Source organism: Myxocyprinus asiaticus, chromosome 45 (genome assembly GCF_019703515.2).
Source record: "Myxocyprinus asiaticus isolate MX2 ecotype Aquarium Trade chromosome 45, UBuf_Myxa_2, whole genome shotgun sequence".
NCBI classification, from domain to species: Eukaryota; Metazoa; Chordata; class Actinopteri; order Cypriniformes; family Catostomidae; genus Myxocyprinus; species Myxocyprinus asiaticus.
The window spans coordinates 16,358,555-16,382,869 of NC_059388.1; the positions used below are offsets into that span (position 1 = coordinate 16,358,555).

General features: G+C 38.7%; 1 protein-coding gene across 5 annotated transcripts in view; it reads left to right on the top strand.

Moving 5' to 3' along the window:
- Positions 1-22,903, top strand: part of LOC127435463 (transcription factor SOX-5-like) — a 153,706-nt gene extending 130,803 nt beyond the window's left edge. For 4 of the 5 annotated variants that reach the window (XM_051688989.1, XM_051688986.1, XM_051688987.1 and 1 more), the window contains 6 exons: positions 6,308-6,479; positions 11,125-11,297; positions 14,855-14,957; positions 15,725-15,898; positions 17,523-17,739; positions 18,333-22,903. In XM_051688989.1, coding sequence (XP_051544949.1) covers positions 6,308-6,479; positions 11,125-11,297; positions 14,855-14,957; positions 15,725-15,898; positions 17,523-17,739; positions 18,333-18,630 — 1,137 coding nt within the window. In that variant the 3' untranslated portion in view covers positions 18,631-22,903. The remainder of the gene's footprint in view (positions 1-6,307; positions 6,480-11,124; positions 11,298-14,854; positions 14,958-15,724; positions 15,899-17,522; positions 17,740-18,332) is intronic. The other variant, XM_051688990.1, reaches the window with a different exon arrangement.
- Positions 22,904-24,315: the final 1,412 nt, after the last annotated feature.

Genomic DNA, 24,315 nt, shown 5'->3' on the forward strand with positions numbered 1-24,315 from the left:
GCAAGCTCATTCTGTTTTGCTCAGCAGTACAATAGCTGGACGGTGGGGCCGCCAGAGCTGGATAAACATGTGTGAAGGCCTGTTGCCCGATCCCTCTCTGGATTTCAGCCCCGGTGGAGGCGGGATACCGTGTTTGGATACAGATCTAGAGCTTAAATGGATGCCTGTTGCTAAGAGGAAGAGGATAATACCTGGTGGTGGAAACCAAGAGCTGTTGCTGAAGTTTTTATGACTGCAATCATTTGGCTCGGGGCCCCCGCAGGTCATTGTGTCAGAGGGTAATGAAGGCCCCTTTTCCTCAGACATTTGTCCCTTTGTTTTCTCAAGACCAAATACACAGAGAAAAGGAAGAGCGATGGAGATGATACAATAATTGGCAGTGCAGTCTGCACCTACCAAGCCTCCACAGTCACTGAGCCATGAGAAAATTACGTCTTTTCTTTAAGATGAAGTGTGTAATTTTTGTGCCACTAGCGTTACCCACCCCAAAGTCACACCATTGGTTGAGCCAATGTTCTGTTTTGGGCTGGTTGGGATGCTCAAATAAGCAGAGCAATGTTTTTATAGCACCACAGAGCCACAGTACTAAAATGGCTTACTTATAGTTGTCTCTGCATATTAAGATTTAAGAATTTGGATTATTCTTAACATGTAAATAAATTCACACTTCACCTTTAAGTATATCTTTGTATCGCTTTTTCTATTTCATATTTTACTCCATCAAGTATTCCAAAGTGGATTCAGAGCTCTCTCTGTGTCACGCACCTTAACTTCCTCTTTTCATTCCTCAAATTATCCTTAAATCATGGCTCTCGCTTTCTCTGTTGTCTGCAAGTTTTGCCTTCGGGAAGGGGGCAGTATGTATATTTCAGGTTTGCTGTCCTGGGGCAGTTGCCACTTTCTCTCTCATTTTGAGAAATGTGCCGTGTGTCAGACAGCTGGTTGGACTGAGGCGTACAAAGCTTAAGTGCTTTACCCTGGGGGGAGGCCTCACAACTCAGGTGTGTCACACACTCACTATATCACAGTTTTCACTCTGTGACCTACTCAGATGCAAACATCCACGCATTCACACTCATTCCTTCGCTCAAGCTCAGCGCAACCACAGCTGGCTTTGGGATTTCTCTTGGGATTTCTCTTGGTCTCAGTGGACCACTTCCATCTCGTGGACATTTCTAAGGAGTGTAACTTTCTTGATGTGGACTGTACAGCAGGTCTCAGCAGTGAATGTGAAGGTTGTACATGTTCACTGGGTGTAAATCCATTCTATTTAAATGCACACTGACCACCTTACTACTTTGGTGGACAGTGAGGAACCAGGTGAGGGGACACTAAAAATAGGTGTGTGTGTGTGTGTGTGTGTGTGTGTGTGGGCAGGTTTAAGTGGTTTTACGAGGACTTTTCTTTTTAGGTTACAAACTGGTAATTACATGGGTATTATGCTATAAATGTGTTTTATGAGGACATTTCTAGTGTCCCCATAATTCAAATCGCTTAAAAAATCATACTTAAACGATGTTTTATTGAAAATGTAAAAATGCAAAATGATTTTTGTGAGGGGTAGGGTTAGGGTTAGGGGATAGAATCTATAGTTTGTACAGTATAAAAATCATTATGTCTATGGAGATTCCTCATAATGATAGCTGCACCAACATGTGTGTGTGTGAGTGTAGCCAGTCTCCGATTAGGATAAATAGACAGGCACACAGAGTCATCCTGGTTATTGAAAATTAAGTTAAAATAAAGCCTCTGTGAGTTTGTCACTTATGTTATATGCGGACACAACCAGTGTACAGTAAATCTTTAATAATTTATTTTATAAACAATTCTTAGAGTTCTTCTAAGTTTGTGTTGATCCATGATGCTGTTTACACTTCATATATTTTTGATGTGCTTCACAGCTACGTCAGCCAGGGTGATTTTAGTATTTTCAATTTTCTATTCACTTTTAGTTTTACTTTTTCATTAATTTGTACTATATCATTTTTAGTTTAAGGTTAGTTTTAGTTTTTACTGTTTTATAGTTTCAGTTTAGTTAGGTTTTATATTAGTGTTAGTATTTTATGACTGCCAAGGCTAATGCATTAACTGATATCATTTAAATATGTTTAACTTCATTATATTTTTTAGGGCATTTACATTTATGCATTTGGCAGACGCTTTTATACAAAGCAACTTACAGTGCCCTTATTTCAGGGACAATCCCCCTGAAGCAACCTGGAGTTAAGTGCCTTGCTCAAGGACACAATGGTGGTGGCTGTGGGAATTGAACCAACAACCTTTTGCTTACCAGTTCAGTGATTTAGCCCACTATGTTACCTTCACTCCAATCCAGGGCAGTATTGTGTTACTGCTATCTAGTGGTATTTTCATACTTAATGAAGGCAAGTTGTGAAGGTTGCAAATTTGTTGATATACTATGTATCAAAAACAAATATTTGAGGTTATTTGTATTTTGTTTTAGTTAATTTTGCAGTTATTTAAAAGTATTTTAGTTATTTTTATGAAAAGGTACTTTAGTTCTATTTCAGTTCTTTCCAAACACGTTTTTTTTTCCCATGTAGTTTTCATTTTAGTTTACGTTAACGATAATATGTTAACGATATTATCATGAATTGATTGTTGCTGATTGATTTTCTTAAAGGGATAGTTCACCCAGAAATGAAAATTCTCTCATCATTTACTCACCCTCATGCCATCTCAGATGTGTATGACTTTCTTTCTTCTGCAGAACACAAACATAGATTTTAGAAGAATATTTCAGCTCTTTTGGTACTCATAATGCGCGACCAGAACTCAGAAGGTCCAAAAAGGTCATAAAAACAGCATAAAAGTAATTCATACGACTCCAGTGGTGAAATCCATGTCTTCAGAAGCGATATGATAGGTGTGGGTGAGAAACAGATCAATATTTAAGTAATTTCCTACTATCAATCTCCACTTTCACTTTCAGATGTGAAAGTGAAACTAAATAGGCATCACGATTACTTTTATGCTGCTTTTATCTTCTTTTTGAGTTCTGGTCACCATTCACTTGCATTATGAGGACCAACAGAGCTGAAATATTCTTCTAAACATCTTGTTTGTGTTCAGCAGAAGGAAGAAAGTCATACACATCTGGGATGGCATGAGGGTGAGTAAATGATGAGAGAATTTTCATTTTTGGGTGAACTATCGCTTTAAATGTTCAAATAACTTATAGGTCCGCCGTTAGTGAACATTCTGATGTGACTTGCAGTTTTGATACTTTCAAAGCAGACTTTAGCGCACTTGAGGTCACTTCCAGTATAGAATGGATGCAAGAGTTAATTCTAAATTTTAATTGGTTCGTGTCATTTTAAATGAGATTTAAGCTCATTCCACCTTCGCATTCCTCTTTTGTATTTGCGTTGTCTTAGTATCATGTATGACAGCTCCTAAAAGCTGGCCATCCTCCTCTCACATGGCTTTGCCAGTCTCCATTAGTTCTGCTATCACCGGCTTCATTGGCTTTGACTTGTTAGTCCCACCCTAGGATTTGCTTCTCAGAGTACAATCCACCATCGAGGTGGCAGGCAGGCATTATCTGTCATAAATATTCAGTTTTCCTCTTAAATGCAATGGCGCTACACACAAGACACAATATGGGTCACGGTACAGTATTCTCCTCAATCGCGTCTTAGTGTACTTTATTGAGCAGGGTCTTTTGTGTGTATCCTGTATGATGGGGTCCACATCCCACTGGTTCCCCCTTCATTGAGAGCAACACTAATGAGGACAATCCTGTTACGGCCCATCACAGAGGGAAAGGTCTTCATCAAGCTCTCCAGACCTCAGTGTCTGCTCGCTCTACAGCGGAGGCAATACGAAGAGAGGTACTTTAAAGGGCCTGCACAAATACTCAATTTGAGCTGTTGAGAGTGACACGAAATGCAGAGAAACATCATTCTGGGTTGTGCTGCAGTACCCACAGGGTTCTGAATTGGACATACAGTACTTGCTTTTTGATTCAGTGGCCCTGAGTGTATAAGTTGTTCTGCTCCATGGCTGCTGTGCATTGTGCATTTCGGGCCATTCGTGACAGACGGCAAGGCTCTAGAAACAGGTGTCGGTACAGATGCTGCACTCCCCATGTTAACACATATGAGATCCCACCACAGTGAGAACACAACGGTGACCTGAGACTTGCTCTGCCAGACGAGGATGATTGACAGCTGTGGCGTGGACGAGAGCTGGCGAGGTCATTAGATTCTGGAGGCCTGCCTGCGTGCCCACATGCTTCCGACGCGGTTCCCACTTTTGCCTCATTTGAGCTGTGAAGCTGTTAAGAATTTAGACAGCAGTGAGGATGGAGAGACTTCTGTGGCAATTGAGCCAGGTCTTGGCCTTTGCAATATTTACGTTGTTATGATTAGGTGAGGGGTGGAGCTGCATCTGCCACTCTGAGATCTAATTGGCCCGAAAGCAGGGTGCCTTCTCTGATGTGATTACATTATCAGCAGGGCTCGTATCATAATAGTAACGTCCACATGGTCATGTGTCCACCACTGGTAACCTGCAGAAAAGATGCTGTGTTGTTTGATTATTGGGTCGTTGACAAACAAGTTTGTCCATGGTGATTAAAAATTAGAAATCTTCTAAGAATCTAGTTTTAAAAACCTATACCAAGTTAATAGAAATTTGATATTTGTGTTCATGTTGGTTTTACACATAAAAAAATAAAAATAAAAAAAACATTTATAGCATTTTCTACCAAATTAAATTGATTTAATGACTTAAAAAATGTCAAGTGGTGTAACAGTGTACACAACTTAATCATTCATGTTTTCAAGGTAAAGAATATTTTTTTCTGCCTTATCATGAATTTTTGAGTCATGAATATCAAAACGTTTTCTTAGGGTTTCTCCATTTTACCTGAACAAAATGTGCATTTTGATAAAAATGTGAAAATATCTTTTTTATTAAAACTTAATGGGGGGTTAAAGGGGTCATCTCTCTCTCTCTCTCTCTCTCTTTTTTTTTTTTTTTATTGCTACTTGCATGCTAGTTACACCACCTGACTTAGATTTGGTGGACAAAAGTTTTTAAAATATTATTAACATTTAAAAAAATATATATGATAAAATAAAATAATAATGGGGGCCTGGGTAGCTCAGCGGTAAAAGACGCTGGCTACCACCCCTGGAGTTCGCTAGTTCGAATCCCAGGGCATGCTGAGTGACTCCAGCCAGGTCTCCTAAGCAACCAAATTGGCCCGGTTGCTAGGGAGGGTAGAGTCACATTGGGTAACCTCCTCGTGGTTGCTATAATGTGATTCGCTCTCGGTGGGGCACGTGGTGAGTTGAGCGTGGATGGCGTGAAGCCTCCACACGCGCTATGTCTCCGTGGCAACACGCTCAACAAGCCACGTGATAAGATGCGCCGGTTGATGGTCTCAGGCGAGGAGGCAGCTGGGATTCATCCTCCACCACCCAGACTGAGGCGAATCACTACGCCACCATGAGGACTTAAAAGCGCATTGGGAATTGGGCGTTCCAAATTGGGTGAAAAGGGGGAAACCCCCCCCCCAAAATAATAAAAATAAAAATAAATAAATAATAATACTTATCCCAATATACATTTTTTCACGAATTTTAGCTATTACGAGACTTTTTTTTTTTTATTGTCTCTGGATGGTTACATCATTTAGAAATTTTTTACTTTAAGCCCCCCCCCCCCCAAATTGACTTTGAATTTAGACATTAAAAACATGTTCATCAAAGTAGAGGAATGTTCAATAATTGTTTTGTTCGAATTGAATTTTTATGTATTTTTTAATAACATTGTCACATAATTTACCTTATTATCTAACTGATCTGTGAACATATTTTAGACTAAAATGCATGTGTTAAATAATCATTCATGGCATACTGTATGTTTTTGGAATGTGTGAATATTGTGCATTCTTTGCTTGTGTTTGTGTTTGTGTTTGTTTTTACGCAAAATGTTTGGGTGAATATGTGTGTGAATCTTCTCGCCTAAGCATGTCTCTTTACATAGTATGCTCGCTTTGTCACTGTTCTCTTGTTTGATTAAGCATGGGTGTGCTGCATGCTGGCAATGCGCAACGTCAATCCAAAACTTGACATCGCCCAGTTTATCAACTGGCCTGCGCAACCACAATAGTTCCATCTTTCCTTGCGGCCTGGCCGCATTTGCTGAAAAACTTCCTGTTTCATTATCCCCGGCGTGCGGTCAGATGATTTGACCCCTGCTGGGAGTTTTGATTGGGTCCCAAGTCTCTTAAGGAGAAAAATCACACCGGGCCAAACGTGTTGCTGTTTTGCAGGACGAGGGCGCTCAGCCCTTGAATCTGTCGTCCAAGCCTAAGGCACCTGAGAGCAAGTCACCCACCTCCCCCGCTTCCCCACAGGTCCCTGCCCTGAAGCTGGGCCCCGGATCCCTGAAGCACAGTGCCCCCTCCAGCATCGGAGGACCGCCGTCCAGACTCAGCTCCATAGGTACCTGCACCTCCACAGTTCATTACAATTCAATAAACACACAAAGCGCAACATAAAACACTTAATGTTATTACATATTGCCCCGAACATATCTCTCAAGAGCATTTCCTTCTCCCCGGATGTTATTTTCTGCTTGTATGAGGCGGTAATTGATGTTAAATTTTTAGGTTTGTAGAATTTAATTTTGCCTGAAGGGCACATTGTCAAACATTTATTAGTCTAAATGGTAGGGGAGAGCTTGTTAAGCAGCTGCACTTGGAAGCAAAAGGGAGCGAGAGCACGCAATACAGAGATGGGAAGCTTTAGCAGCGTTTATTTCTGTTGTTTAGAGGTGCTGAATAGAGAAACACAAGCCTTCCTGACAGGCGCTTAGATTAGACAAGCCTCTTATACAACTCTGTTACCACCTACAGCACAAACAACATGCATTAATAACACAATAACACAATATTCTCCCCTCCCCTCCTAACAACAGTTAGCCATTTCAGACTTCTCTCCTGTAATCGCAGTGTTTTTCAACAAATCCTGGGATTTAATAGCAGATTAGTGGATTTGTTGCTGAGATGTTTTTTGTTCTGAAAAATGGATTAGGGAGTAAAGTTTTTCGCTGGAATCCTTTGGAACATATTGAGGCGAAGCGGTTCTTTTAGATCATTATGCTCGAGAGTGCCATATGTCCCGTGATTATTCCATCTGCCATACGTCTTTAGGGGTCAAGTATTGTAACTGCATGCAATTTCAAAACACCACTTTAAAGGGATAGTCCACCCAAAAATGAAAGCCTTTATTTACTCACCCCCATGTTGTTCCAGACCCAACTTACTTTCTTCTGTGAAACACAAACACTCCATTTTTGGGTAAACTATCCCTTTAACATGCTGTCTGTCTAACAGCTGTCTTGGCAGATCTCTTTGTACAATTTCCGTATCATTCCATCATCCATGTTCTCCATCTTTTTGTCTCTCATCTGTTTGACCTTGCTAAGTGACATCCATCCTGAGACCTCCCAGCCTACTCGACCCTATGTGCCAACCTTTCTTTTTGTGTCACAGTCACCCTGGAAATACAACACGGGAACCTGTCAAGGGCTGTGTCCTCTACACCCATCACTCTCTGCTTTCACTCAGATGTGAAAATGGCAAAGTTTCACTTTGCAGTTCACTATTATGTGAAGTGTTAATTGTCACTGAACACACCAAGAGTGATGGATGTTACAGTCTGGGTATATTATATATGTTTGTGTTAATTATCTGATATCCATCTGCTCCTTAAAGGGATAGTTCACCCAAAAATACAAATTCTGTCATCATTTACTCACATTACTTATGTTGTTTTAAACTCATATGACTGTTAGCCTCAGTCACCATTCACTTTTATTGCATCTTTTTTCCATAGTGAATGGTGACTAAGGTCTATTTAGTGTCACTTCTGTAGGGATGCCAAAAGGGAATAGTTTTAGTGTGGTCAGTTCTCTGAATTTACGCCCCAGAATTTTTTTAATCAGATTAAAGGAAGTGCGTTTGCCGCCAAATCACTTGGTGACCTGTGGCCACTTTAGCAGATTCGCCAGATATGACTTTTAGAAGAGTTCCCTCTTCTGTCATTTCAAATGAAAGCATTTAATCCATCCTATCCAGCATTAGCGATGGGATTAGGCCAGATAAAGACTCATAATCTAGCACAGGTCTTTGTTAGATCTATCCTGGCAAGATAATTCTCCACCACACATACACATACACTAGCCAACAGATGTGGCTAACGGCTTGGGTGGTTAAGCTGCTGAGAATAATACAAATAATAGCCATGAAGAGATGGTTGGAAACATCTTTGATATGCTTGCAGGCAGATGTTGCAGAATGGGCCAAATTAGGCCGCTAATGGCTTTAATATAAGTAATCTCTGCATTTTTTTTATTTTATTTTTTTTCACTTCTAAGATTTCCATGAGCTTTGGTCTGAATAAAAGCCCACAGAATGAGAGAGAGACTGCATTTATATATGTGGGTAGTAAAAGACAAATGGCACTTTTTAGCAAATCTCTGAATGTAAAAATGCAGATTAGTGAGATTTTCATCAGGCTTCAAAGCATCTTCTTTCAACTGGTTTCCTTTGCACGCATGCAGTGTGAGTGTGTGCGTGTGTCAGCTGTAGGGATCTAATGACATTTGTGCTGTAAATAAGAAGCAGATTTCACAGTCACCTTTCCCACATGATCATATTATGTGTATAGACATTAGACAACTTAAAGAGATAGTTCACCTAAAAATGGAAATTCTGTCATCGAGTACTCTCATGTTGTTCCAAACCCATATGACTTACTTTTTTTCGTGGAACTCAAAAAGAGATGTTAGACTTCTCTCTTTGCTGTGAGTGAGTGTTAAGAGCTGGTCGTGCCATAGGCAGGCTGAGTCAGGTAGGTGACAGTCAAATGGTCAATGTGTTCGGCAGTGTTAACGCAAACACTGATAGGTTCACCCTGCAGCATGCTCAATGCTAATGTGTTACACCCAGAAGCCCAGCAGTGTTTTAGTGCCGGATGACTTCACTTTAAGTCCATCCATTAAATAAAAAATGCTCTATATCAATGTGCTTTATATCAGCACATGCACATGCCATAGCTACAGTGCGAAAAAAAAACAAAAAAAAAAACTTATTAATCTGTATTTTGTCCTGTTTTTCAGTTAAAAATATATGTAAGCATCAATTTTTTCAGATAATATATTTGGACAATTGTATTGTTTTTTTGCAGGGGTGTAAAGTAATTGAGTAAAAATACTTAAATAATACTTAAGTATAATACTTTTTGGGATTTGTACTTAAGTGCAATGTAAAGGGAATACTAGTACTTTTACTTAATTACATTTCCAAAGAAAAAATAGTACTTTTTACTCCTTACAATTTTATTTAAACTTGAAAAGTACTCACTACATTTTTGCAGATAATTTTCTTTCATCTTACTGGACTGAATCTGCCTTTTCACTCCATCTGACAAATGACAGATGACAGACCAGAGGTCAGTCATATCAAATGGAGTGTCGCACAGAGGCTGTGTGGAGTTCCGACCATCTGCAGAGTTGGAATTGTGGATCTGATTGAGCGTCTGATACATTGAAATATTTATGCGACTAGACCGTATCTGACCGCCCAACTGAATGTGATGTATTTATTCAAAACTATGAGCACAAAGTGAGAAATATTGATGGCTTTTGTCCTAAATTTTATTCTAAACGGCAAAATTATCATTCACGTTGCAAATATATATATAAAAAAAAGGCTTTTGTAATTAAATGTGTACATAATGTCATTTATTTATACACTTGCCTTCATATTTAAATCATATCTATGAATTTCTACTCTCTATTCGCTGAATTATTATTGTTGTTGTTCTTAGGTAACTATTAATTATAATATTATCTATAAAACCAGCAATGATGATGATGATAATAATAATGATAATAAAAAGAATGGAATGTGAGTAAATATTAATTATTAATTTTATTGAATTCTTCCATCTGCTCAACAGCAAGGTTTGGCAAACCTCAGAAAACAAATCACAAAACTAATAACATTACTAACTTTCTCCAAAGTTTATTTCTCTATGTCTCAAGGGGCTGGGTGCTCTGACATCACTATTCGTGAGTGCTTTCTCCCATGCAACGAACATTGCGTGACTGTGGCAACATTTTTGCAAAATAAAATGATGTGGTTCATTACACGTCTCAGGGCAGTTCAGAGGTGAAATGTCCACTATGTGGCGCTGAACAGATGAGGTTTTTAAGATTAATGTTCTATCGAGGTTTAAATCAACAAAACCTACCTTCCAACCTTAAACCTTAAACCTAAACCTAACGATAGTATCATAAAAAATAAACAAGCATAAAAAGGGTTTAGTAAGTATTTATGAACTGATAATCTGCTGTTTTACTCGTGATTTGAGTGAAACGGGATAAAAGTCTTTGTTGTTTTAGTGCCTCTAGTGTTCATTCCACCAGGAAACTGCCGTGTTACATACAACAGGCCACATAAAAATCATTTTGCAAAATGTAGTTATTGGAACATGATTCTTTGACCAGGTTGCGAACGCCACTGTGGCAGAAATATGACAGTCATCAGAGACAGTAAAAAGGCAACTTAACAAACCAATCGAATTTAACAACATCCTCTCTCACACAATCTCCTCTCTTGATTTCATTCTAGCTAGGAAAAAAAGTTACTTTTTTACTTTTTTAATACTTAAGTACAATTTAATGTGAATACTCTTTTACTTAAACTCAAGTATGTTTTTGACTAGATATTTGGACTTTTTATTGAGTAAAATTTTCACTCATTATCCATACTTTCACTTAAGTATAATTTCGGAGTATTTTTTACACCCCTGCTTTTTTTTGTTTTTTTTTTTTGTACTTTGTTTTGTGTAAAACAAGCATAAACCTCACTACATTTTATTTGATACATGCTTGAAACAAGCAAAAATTTGCAGATGGGTAAAAAAAAAAAAACTTAATTCAGGATGAATTCTCTGAAAACAAGACTTGTAATCTTATGCAATTTCTGCAGTTTTTATGGATGTTGAAATATTTTTGCAGTGTAACTCTTTTGCAAACACCTGTGCTCTCTCTCACTTTTCATTCCTGTCGTCCCTTTAGATCTGCTGTCGTCTATCACCTCTGGCGGCTACCTGAACGATCATGAGGCTGTAACCAAAGCCTTCCAGGAGGCCCGACAGATGAAGGAGCAGCTGAAGAGAGAGCAACAGGTTCTGGATGCCAAGGTGGCAGCAGTCAACAGCCTGAGTCTCAACAATGGACGCTCAGAGAAGGTTCGATTAAATCTGATCTTGCATTTACACACTCACTCATACATTCTTACTGATTGCCACTCAGTCTGACTTTGAACACAAAAGGAGATGTTACAGCATCAGTCACCATTCACTTACATTTTATGTAAAAGATTTAATGAAAGTGTATGGTGACTGAGACATTCAACATTCTACCTAACATCATCTTTTGTATTCCACGGAAGAAAATAATAATTTGGAACAACATATGAGCCAGTAAGTGATGGCATAGTCTTCATTTTTGGATGTACTATCACTTTAACAGCCCTAAATCAGCACAGAGAATGAAAAAAGTCTGCAATTTTGTTTCCTGGGCCTGCCCATCACCAAAAAATTAAACTGGCAAAAACACAAACACAGGATTTTATTAAAACAGAACTTGTTTATCTGTGCACAAAGTAATTTCCCAAAGCTGTCAGGTTTTTCTTGTGAAGAGTAATGTTGGAGGTGGCTGAGATCTGAAAGCTCTTTTGTTGTATGCTGTGGTCATTTCCGAGAGGCAGGCTAAGGGCAGGCAGGGCACAGTGAACGGGATGCTAATTCTAACGGCGTGGCTAATGCTAATGTGAAGTGACTGTAGTGACTGTGGTAAATTGGGCTTGTTTGCTAAACACACTGGAGTCAGCTGGGCCGCACACCAAACGAAACGCTACAGCACAGGAAACCCTTCGACCACAAGTAATCAAACACACTCCCTCTTCGAAATATTTGCATACCAATGCTTTAAAATGCAAAAACAAGCAATAAATAGCGGATGCTTTTGCCTCGTCCACCTTTAACAGCATGATTGTGCACATCAGCAAAGGAAGACGCTTGTATATACACAGGTGTCAGCTCACTCGTTCGCTTATTCACTTTTTCCTATATAGTGGATGTCAGTGTGTGCACTATATAAGCAAGGAGTGAATGAAATTAGTTTTTTCATAAACCTTCATCAACTCATATCAACAGTGGCAAATGCACAGTAGGCAGATGCTTAAAGAAATAGTTCACCAAAATGAAAATTCTGTCATCATTTACTCACTCTCATGTTGTTCCAAACCTGTATGACTTTCTGAACAACATGAGGGTGAGTAAATGATGACAGAATTTTATTTTTATGTGAACTGTCCCTTTAACAAAGGCATGTTTATGTGTTCCTTGATCTTCTACATTTAGTTTAACGCACACGCTCAAACGTTAACAGTTTTCTTCTTCACTCTGCCAGGCTTAGTGGCTGTGCTGATTGCTACTAGGTTAATGAAGGTGCATTAGGAATAATCCACATTTCCCAAACACTCTATACTTATTATGATTTACAACAGATCAGCTGCACTTTACCCTGACCACAGCTTTACAAACACACACACACACACACACACACACACATGTTCGCCATCCACACTGCATTTTTCCACACGTTTAGAGTACAGAGGGGTTATTTTTGATTAAAGCTACACATTTAAATGCTACAAAAAGTGACAGATTAGTTGCGGTCAATGTGAGGGCAACACACGTGAGCTGCGACGGTGAAAATGAAAGAGTATTATCAGTGATTGCTCTCGGAGAGGATGTGAATGTGTTTTGCCACATCTGGCTATGACTAGAGTTGAGAATATTTACTGGCCATACAACTTTCTTACTAGCCATGAAACTGTACCTTATTTTCAATTAAAAAATATTTGTTCTCCATAAGATAGTAGGATTATTTAGCTGTCTTTGGCTAAATAATGCTCGAGAGCATAATTCGCAGATTATTGATATACGAGTTTTGGTGAAACAGAAACTGTCACAAAACACGTGAAGAACCATTATGATTTGTTACTCATACTTTCTTTTTGGTGGCTTAATGCAAGGAATATTCCATAAATATTTTGCCGCAGTGACTTCTGGAGAAAAAAAAACTTTAGGCATCTAAGATAAACTTCCTATGGTAAAAATAGTTAGAAAACGTGCAAATCTTTTGGTCTTGGATTTGATTAGCTCGCATCAGATTATTGGTCTTATTATTCTTTTGAAATGCATCTACATGCACAATCTCAACTCCAATTATGCTTAATGAGCTGACAATGTGTAAGGTCATGTAAATGCCTTAAAAAATTTTCCTTCATAGGATTAAGTTTATAAACAGTTTAAGCAAAAATGATCGGCACACATACTTTTTTGCCCATGACTCCGATTTTGCGTTGCATGTAACACCTTTACTGGCACTCTTACCGGCTTATCCAATGTGCACAATTGTTGTGTCCATGACTGTTTACATTTCGACATCAAAAGCAGAGAATAACCCGATGATTTCAAGTCTCATGTTAATCAAGTTTTCTTGCATTGTCGGATGTTTTTGAATTAGCTTGTAAACCAGCTGAACGTAATGTTGCAGTTCCTAGTACAGTTACCATCCAGCTGGTGAACAACAGTTTTACTTACTCACCAAAGCCATGTTTTTGGTGCTTGGTGAGTGTAAAATATGGACCCTGAATGTGTCCATTCTGTGCAGCTGAATATCACTTTTTATCTCTCTAATTCTCTTTATTACACGATCTCACCTCCTACGTGACTGCAGTCAACCTCAGACAACACTTCTGATGTGTGTTTTCCTCGTGTGGCCATTATCTCCTGATTTTAGACAATTTCTGCCCCTTTCTGTATAAACTTCACTCTATGAGCGAAAGAAAGCGAATCTGCTCTGCCCTTTTAACATCATGTTCCCAATGAACACATGGTATGGTCAAACCAAGCCTTGTTCCTAAACCCTTTTGTGTGACAAATCTAAATGGATTTTGTAAGATGAGCTAAGTCAATTGTCTATGAGATGAAGGCGAGTTTTAGTGTCAGTCCTAAGCCGAAGTAGTTTGGTGTCGTAGTCACATTATCAAACCCGATCATCTGTCTCTCCCTCTCTCCGAAGAGAAATCCTCTCTCCATTACACATTAATTTAAACCCCACTCACTAACTCAGTCTGAACAATTAAATCTCGATGGCTGTGAAATGGTGTAATGCATTTCATTATGGCGTCGCAAAAGGCCTGGGTCACTCTCTAATGGTGAGGACTGTGTTTTAAACGTAGCGTTGATTCAGGATGCAGTCTAATTGACTAATTAAGCCCCAGATGCAGCTCCGGGGGGTTGACGGAGGGGTGTGCATGTTTAGAGAGAGCAGGGGGGTGTTGCGTTGAAATATGTGGCCTGGCCACATTAGCCATGTAAATGCATTGTAAATCTGCTTTTTATTGGGTGTAATAAATACCCAGGAAGCTCTGCGGTCCAGCCCGCTCTCATCTCTAGAGCACTCGCGCTTTCTAATGCGTTGACCTTAGGGCTGAGCGAGAGAGAGAGAGAGAGAGAATGAGTGTAAATAAACTGCAGGTGGCTTCCGGGCTGCTTGTAGATGATGGATAAACATTAGTTCACTTTTTGCATTTTCATTCGTTTTCTTTCATCTGTCTTCTTACAGGCACTTGATTGGTCAGTTCATTGGTGTTTATGCAGATGAATGTGTATTGATTTGTCAATTATGTATATAACTGGAATGGTTGTGTATATGTTGTGTGTTTGTGTAGGATAAAGCAGCTCTGGAGAGCTTGAGCCAGCAGTTAAAGCAGTCTGAAGAGAGCAAGTTCACTCACGCAATGATGGACTTTGGCATCAGTGGCGATTCTGATGGTAAGATGCTCTTTTACTGCACATCATTAAGTCCTCTCTCAGTTGATTTGATTGTGTAATTCAGTGTTGGGTGTAATTGGATTACAAACTAATTAGTTACTGAAATTTAATTACTTTTAGGCACAAAAAGTAGTGTAACACATTACATTTTAAATTCTTGTAATCCAGTTACAGTGAATGACTTTCAATTAAAGTTATTACTTTTAAGTACATTACTTAGGTTACAAATACTTCAAGAAATAATATTCTTTATGTGCAATACAATTGAAATGTGAATTAATATGTTCATATGTCAGCCTGTTTGCGTTTCTGTGACAACTGAAGGGTGTGCGACAATGAACAAGTAGAAAATAGACATTATTTTGAATTTGTTGAGCGAAAAAAAAAAAATTGTGACAAGTGTTTTAAAAAGTAACTTAAAAGTAAAATAATTAGTAATGTGATTACTGTTTCAATGAAGTAATCAATAAAGTAATTTGATTATAATTTTAGAGTAGTTAGTAATTTGTAGTGGATTACTTTTTTTTTATTAACTTACCCAACACTGGTGACTGACATCACATAGGCCATAATTGCCATTGGATAATGTTAACAAATTGCCAATTAGTTTCAGGTGGGGGAATAGTCCTCCACAATCGACTGCAAACTCACATTCTGAATGTGTTACATTACTGAAGTAAAATAGGTTGCGAAAGGCGTTTCATGTGTTGAAAGACATTCTTAACCCCTATGTTTTTTTTTATTTGTGCATTTAATGTGTAATATAGGAAGTCCCAGTGTGTCGGACTCACGGATCTTCAGAGAGGCTCGAGGGCGTGGCAGCAGTGAGCCGCACATCAAGAGGCCCATGAATGCCTTCATGGTCTGGGCTAAAGATGAAAGGAGAAAGATCCTACAAGCCTTTCCTGACATGCACAACTCTAACATCAGCAAGATCCTTGGTGAGAGACAGAGAGTATTGGATTGCATTAAAAGATAGACCAGTGCTAGTAAATCTACCCAACTACTTCAGGTTAACTAGCTCAGTCTCTTGTTTCTAGCTGTGCTGTTTTAGGCCTTTGATAAAAACCTAGCTTCCATTCAGCTTAATTTGACACACACTGGATTGCTTGTCCCTAACTGGCTGAGATTTGTGAGTATATTAAAAGTGGGTGGGACTTAGAGACTGGTGAGAGCTGTGCAGCCAGCTGCAGACACAGAGAATCCCCTCCATTCTTCCTCCCCAACACACATACACACTCCCGCACTGCATTGTGTAACCACTGCCTAATGAATCGCTCTAGAGGGCCGACTCCAACAATGATGATATAATTCATTATGCATTAAACCAGCACTCCAGTCTGTCTGACATTTTCTCCAGACCTTTGGGATTGTGTTTGACATTTTAAAGAGCTCCTAAGCGTTTTAAAACGCCAGGAAATCTGGTTTTAATAAGGCCCCGCTCTCTCAATTGTTAACAGAAGGAGTTTCCCCTTTCCAGTGCTGGGTGCGTGTCAGGGCCAGTGGTGACAGCTTTTTCCCATTAAACATACAGTAGGACTGTGCAAATTCAACACAGGCTCACACACACACACATACACATGCATAATTCCCTAAACACACAAGCTCTCGCTACGGGTTTTGAACAAAAAGACAGTAGTTTATGTGAAGGGTCCAAAATTAACATTTTGCCAGACCTAGGTGAATTGAGAAAATTTCCCGCCCATGAAGTTCTTAACGGCCATGAAACTGTATTTAGCATTATTTTTTAATAAAAACATATTTTTGTCCTCATGACAAATTCATTATTTACAGTAGCTGTTTTTACCTTGTGTGTTAGTGAGAAACAGCACAGGTCATTGTGTCATGAGAAACTGCACCTGTCACAAAAACGTGAAGACACATCATGATTTTGTACCTGTGAAGAATATTCCACGTATGTGTCGCCACATGAAGTTCTGTTGGGGGGAAAACTTTTTTTTTTTTTTTTTAAACATCCTAGATAAACTTCTATTGGTAAAAGTTGCTAAAAGATCCGCAAGTAGACTGTGATTTGCGGTCCTTTATTTGGACCGTTTGCTTCACTTACATCAGTGACAGCCAGACTATCGTTCTTACAATTTAATTTAAATAATTTATTATATTGCAGTTCCCTATAAAGTCACCTGTTTTATTTTCTAGGCAAAGCCAATTTGGCAAGTAAGAGTGTTCGTTTTGGATCCTGTGTGTGGATGTGTGTGTGTTCACAGGCCTGTGTTAATGAGAAATAAAGGACACAGGTTGCAGGTACGCCTATTGAGCTCTGATAATTAGATGGAGTGTGTAAGTGGCCCACTTAACCCACTGTCACCTGGAATAATGATGCATGTCACCAGTGTGTGTGTAAGTGTGTGATTGTAAGGGCAGAGAGCACACTCTATTCTGCTTTGTTTAACATCAGCTTATCTCAAAGGTAATCATTAGACCAAACAAAACCCTCTTTTAGAGCAAATTTGAGTAACCTGGCAGTTCAGTTAAAAAGAGAATTATGTGTGTGCCTCTATGTGAGGTGTGTATTTGTTTTTTAACACCTCATTGTTATTTTAGGTTCTCGCTGGAAGGCCATGACAAACCTGGAAAAGCAGCCATACTATGAAGAACAGGCCCGTCTTAGTAAGCAGCACCTTGAAAAGTACCCTGACTACAAATACAAGCCACGGCCCAAACGCACCTGCCTGGTGGACGGCAAGAAGCTGCGCATTGGCGAATACAAAGCCATCATGCGCAACCGCAGACAGGAAATGCGGCAGTATTTCACTGTAGGGTGAGTTTCATATCGGTTTTTATTGGTATATTTATTGGTGTATTCTTTTACGCCATGTCCTAACCAGGAGCAGTGCAACAAGTTTACAATTTTTACAATTGTTTACAAGTTTAAAATTTGTCTGAACTGACTGAAAGTGTCACACAATCACAGCCAATCAGAACATATTTGATGATTAATATGTGCTTATGTGGAGGGTGACCCTTGCTAAAGGTTAAGTTCAACCAAAATTTAATTTTGTCATCATTTATTTTCCTCCTGAAAGAAAAGGCCTTGTTAGTCACCATTTGCAGTCATTTTATGGAAAAAAGTGCAGCGTCAACATTCTTCAAAATTTCACCTTTTGTGTCACGAAATAAAGAAAATCATACAGGTTTGGGATAACATGAGGGTGAGTAAATGATGACAGAATATACATTTGTGAGTGAACTTACCCTTTAGCAAGGGTTTTATCCAAGTAAGATGAATTCAAGTCAAAGTGATTAGCAACCCATTTACGTCTGTTTGTAAAGTTTACGTATTTAGGAAACAACAAGCCGACTAGTTTTCACCCAGACCATACCAACAGATTGTGTGTATTTGTTGTACTATAGGCAGCAGGCCCAGCTGCCCTTGTCACCAGCGGGCGTTGTGTACCCGAGCGCACTCTCGATGGCGGGAATGCCATCTCCACAGATGCCCTCTGAGCACTCGAGCATGTCCAGTAGCCCTGAACCAGCCCCGCCTACCAGCCAGCCCTCATACCTCAGCACCCACAAAAAGGAGGGGGCTCGGGTGAAACAGGAGGATCTCCGAATGAATGACGGCAATGGCGACGCCTACGATGACTTCGACTACGAAGACGACGACGCCGACTATGGCAGCGACAGCGAGAACCACATCGTTCAGTAAACCTGCCAGTCACAGCCATCTTACCAATCACCTGGCATCTCACACAAGAAAACGTTGTTCTGTCCCCATACACTGTCCAATCAGGACTCCTCCAGAGCCAAGCCCCTCCCACGGGAGTCTCGATAATGCAGCAAAGCACAGGACCTGTCAATCAAAATGACTGTTACAGGAAAAGGAGGGTCTTGTAGAGGAAGCGCAAAACTTGCCTTTGACTCCTGCTGAGCTAACATACTACGGCAAGTTTGTTTCAAATCACGAGTAAGCTACGACAACAGGACAAATTGCAACCAGTTTGTTATAGAGACATTTATTATGAAAATTAGAAACACGGACCTGTCAGTTGATCTGTCATTGACACTTTAAAATGGTGGACCTGTTTGTTTATAAAGAGACTCTTTTAAAACAGCTTTTTTTCTTGATTCTATAATATTCTCACTCAGGTACACAGTGCCAACAAGTGGCTTGTGAATGTGATTTTGTTGTTTTTGTGCTACAGTTTTATTCGAGAAAAAAGACATTTATTTTCCTCATCACCATAAATGCACCTGACAGAAGTCATGACAAACATTTCCTATTTGCTGAATCTTTCTATCACCCTCATGCCCATATCCTCTTACAGTCAACAATGTCTTTTCTTTTGGACGAAAGGATGGAAGGGAGGATTCAAGTCCCTTCACTCAGGAGTCTGGACAAATGCTGAATGACAGACAATCCCTCCTTCCTCGCATCTTTTCCTCTTGACACACTTTTCCTTTTTCCTCTTCTCTGTGGGAACTCTGGACATTGATGTGTCTCTCTCTCAGGTGTGGAGACAAACTTTATGAGATAGCACAAACTTTGTGTTTGCCGAACAGCTGACATGGAGAAGGTTGTCGTGGAGAGTGAAGCCTCGAGCAGAATTATTGTATGCGTGCACGTTTCGTTATGTTTGTAATTCCTAACATGTGTGTGGATGAATGCGCCTTTCATGATAGATTTTAAGTTAATTTTTGTTACATGTAGACGGTTGATGTGCTGGTCATGTGAACATTTAAAAACATTCAATATATATGTAATATTAAATTCATAAATTTCATGCTAGCAAGCAGATTGACACTGCATTGGTGCACAGCAACACAAAATTATGAGCCATCCTTCTTTCATTCCTTCCTACATCCCTGTTTCCATCATTTCTTCCTACTTCTTTCCTTCCTCCTCCCTTCCTTCCTACTTTCTTTTTCCTTCCTCCACCATTCCTTCATACTTCTTTACTTCCTCCTCCCTTCCTTCCTACTTTCTTTTTCCTTCCTCCACCATTCCTTTATACTTCTTTACTTCCTCCTCCCTTCCTTCATACTTCCTTCTTTCCTTCCTCCATATTTCCTTCCTTGCTTGCTTCTTTCTTTCCTTTGTTGCTTTCTTCTTCCTTTCTTTCCTTCCTTTCTTTTTTCTTTCTTTCTCATTATCTCCCTGAACAACCTGTTTTTCTTTTCATCAGTTTCATCATTCCAAAAGGAAAAGAGATGGGTAAAGAATGGTCTCTAGATAAGAGCCTGTGCTTGAATGGCATACTGAAGGAGAAGAAAAGAGTGTCTGTATAGGACTCCACTCCATCCTTTCCACAAGCCCCAGCACTCAGTACTCTGTAGAAAGATAGAAAGGCTCCCAAACACTCAGAGAAACCAGGGATCTCCACACAAGCAAACCATGTGTGTGTGCTTATGTGTGTTTCAATCAGTGCCCCTTAATATATCTCACATCTCTTGTCCTCTGCAGGGGTTTGTGTTCTGTCTCTACCTCCTCTTTATTTCCTTCAATTTTCCCATCTATCACACTGTTTATCTGTGCAGAGGAGCGTCAGAGCCGTGCCATCAGTCATTTGCTCCCTGTGTGGCTTTCACTGACCCACTCCATCTCACTGCACCTGTGTGGCTGCTGTTGGCACAGCAACAGCATTTGATTGACGGCTGACCTAACTGTAACTACACTGCCAGCCTCTCTCCGGCCTGGTGTGGGCATGAGCGGGCAGCTGGAGGGGAGAGAAACACAAGCTGTTTAGTGAACATCAGCCAGATACATCTCTGCTGTCTGCACTCCTATAGATTTACACTGCAAAAAAACATTTTCTTAATCAGTATTTTTGTCTAGTTTTACAATAAAAATGTCTAAAAATCCTAAAAACAAGATTTTGTGAGATGTTACGCAAGTTTTATTGTGTAAGACTTGTTTTCAGAGAATATATCATGAATTTATGTTTGCCCCATTGGCAAATGTTTGTCTAGTTTTAAGCATAACTTTAATTTTGTGGGGTTTATGCTTAGAACAAGAACGCAATTTGCCAATGCTATATAAGATATATTGTCTAAGTCTTATTATCTTACACACTTTTCCTTAAGTAAATCTATCTTGTTTTATGGATGTTTATATATTTTTACTGGAAAACAAAAATTATTAATGAAAATTGTTTTGCACCTTAAAGCCCTACACAGCACAGCACAAATCAAATTATATGTTCAGACTGCACACATATAATAAAAATCGATACAAATTATGAAAACGTATCAATACAAATGCGCAATTCCACTTTTCTGTCCTACATGGGATTTTTCTAAAAATGTGGCTATTGTCCCGTAATCTTGAAGGTACTCTGATGCCTGCAATGCTAGCAACATAATTTACACACTTAACACTCACTCTGACCGAACGCATTTTGCGCGATCCTCTTTGTTTAGTTTGTTTGGTTTAATCAGGTCCAGCCCCATCCGTTACAGTCGTTTGTATTTGTGTTTTGCCTCCATGTCAACGTCACTCTGCTGTCGAGGTTGAGAGGAGCCGTTTCAGATTCTGCATGTCAATGTTTTAGTTTGTATTTGCAAATACTGTATTTTATTTTCTTTTAAACTGCCTATAGTGTAATAATATTATTAACAATAATTATAAGATTAGGCAGCATTTTCTTAAGTTTAGTAAGTTATGTACAGTATAATTTATTATTTTCCTCCAGTTGGAGTTTTTTTATGATCGTATGGAAACTGCGCTTGATAAAGCATTATATTTAGCTGGGTAGTTATTTAGATCTAATTATTATGTTCAATATTTTCTTTTGTTTTTTTCTTCTTTTTATGTTTTTTTTTTTAATTATTATTATTAATCCTATTTTGACGCTGGTATATCTCTGAGAAAGTGGTCACAGTGAACTGCTGACATGAAGGAAAAGAGACATTTCTCTTTTTCATCATTTTCGTTTCTCATACGTGCATTGTTCATGAACTCTAAACACATTTCTAAAAGCACTAGGACTCTGAATACTCTGAGAAGAACATGATATTTTTATTTGTAATGGTTTATGTATAATGTGAAGTTCCTATCTGTTGAAATCTTTTTTTTTTTTTATACTGAAGATAAAGAAAACTATATTATACCCCAGTTGTTATTGAACAGAACAATCCTCTTACGATTCACTGGAAGATCATTGGTTTGGACTGATGCATTTGTAAACCTACTGTGTTTTAGAGTACAGTTCAATTCACAGTTTTAATACAGAGCATCTATCTCTTCAATCTAAACACAGAATCTTTCTGAATTCGTAATCAGATTGTCTGATTCCAGTGACGCTCCAGTGAATGGCCGTATTTTTATCTGTTGGACTCCAGAATTGTTTTAGCTCCACACTATGTCTCCCTCTGTCAATCAAACTCACAAAAGTGATGTCACAATCACAAAATAGCAGCCATCTGGTGTGACCATGTTTTCTCATGTAGAAATTCCCACAATCATATCAATCAGACACGTATACTAGAGGAAGAACTGGCTGGTTTTAACATACAGGGTCACATTGTGTCAATTATCTGATGGCACGGTAACCTCATGGGCTTTATGAACACATATGTGATGAATTTAAAGATCATGATGATGATGATGACCTGTATTATGAACGATAATAGAAAAGACAATCAATGTCGTGTGGAGCTCAAAACAATGTTAAACGATGACAAACAAAAAGTACTTATCTTACCATCTCAACTTGAAAATCGAGAAAGATAATTATGTAAATATAGCATAGAGTTATAGATTTATATTTTGTTCATAACACAGTGTAATATAAGTTGTATATTTCTTTCTTTTATTGATGTTATTCATGCCACAATAAAAGCAAGAGTTACTGTACTCTTATGGAGGAAAAAAAAAAAAAAAAGCAAGCTGTGGGTTACCACCATCTGTTCTAAGTTGACGTTTTTCAGTATTACTGCCAGTCAAGGCTCAAATAAAAGCAGCAATGTGTTCTGTATCTCTACCGTGTGTCTGACTCCTTTTTCTGTCCTAATGCAACTCACAAACTCAATCACAATGTACCACTGCATTGCACCACAGTCATGGAAAACCTGGAAATATCAGGAAAAAAGTCATTTTTCTGGGGGTTGTTTGTTTTTCATGGGAAACAATGTACTTTTCCTCCAGAAAGCAGAATTCTCTTTTGACAACATTCAAATTTCAGTTTGACATTTGTACATACTTTTAAGTATAATCATTTAAACATATTCATTTCGAGGGTTGGTGCCTGGCCAATCTTTTCTTTCTTTTTTTTTTTTTTTTTTTTGCAGTAATTTTAAATTATTTTTAAAAGTCCTTATCCAGTAACCACAAAGGACTGGAATAAACTTGGAATTTTTATTGGACAAACAGTGTGGTAAATCTGCAAAAAGTACAACAACGTATTCTAACGGTCTACCCTTATACATCAAGGATATACTAAATGTTTCAACCAAGAACTTAGGGAATTGCCAGTGTTTGACATCACTGTATTTGTCTGGAATGATGTACGTTATACTGGACAGTAGGACACCTGCTGAGATTACAAATATTTGTAGAAGACTTTGCATGAATTACACAGTATTATTAACAAATCTTAAAGGTTTGTCTTGAGCACTTTCCCTCATGTAGGTGGTCTAAGATTTTTTGGAACATTAGAAAATACTTTCAAATCAGACTTTCTAAACTACCTGGTTAATTTTTTGAATAACATTTGCCATAAAAAAATGAAGCACCTTCCAGTGTTGTCATACAATTTCAGCTCCCATATCAATAAAAATACTACTTTTATGTGCATATACAGTCTGGATAAGATTACTGTACTCTCAAAATAACAAGGCATCTGTGCTGTCCAATCAGAGCATGGAGATGGCCTAAAATCAAGTAAAATTAGGTTTGTGAATCAATTAAAAAAAATAAATTAATTGCACAGTTTTCTGTGATTTATTGCGATTAATGGTACATTAAAACAAACATTTAAATAAAATCATAAATATATTTTTACAAATTTGTCTCAAACAACTTTGAAATTGGTTAGTCATTATTTTAATTATTGAAATATGTACACTGATGAGCCAAAACATTATGACCACCTGCCTAATATGCTGTTGGTCCTCCACATGTCACAAAAACAGCTCAGACCCGCTGAGGCATGGACTCTACAAGACCCCTGAAGGTGTTCTGTGGTATCTGGCACCAAGACATTAGCAGCAGATCCTTAAAGTCCTCTAAGTTGCGAGGTGGAGCCGCCATGGATCGTACTTGTTGGTCCAGCACATCCCACAGATGCTCAATCAGATTGAGATCTGGGGAATTTGGAGGCCAAGTCAACACCTTGAACTCTTCATCATGTTCCTCAAACCATTCCTGAACAATGTGTGCCATGTGGCAGGGTGC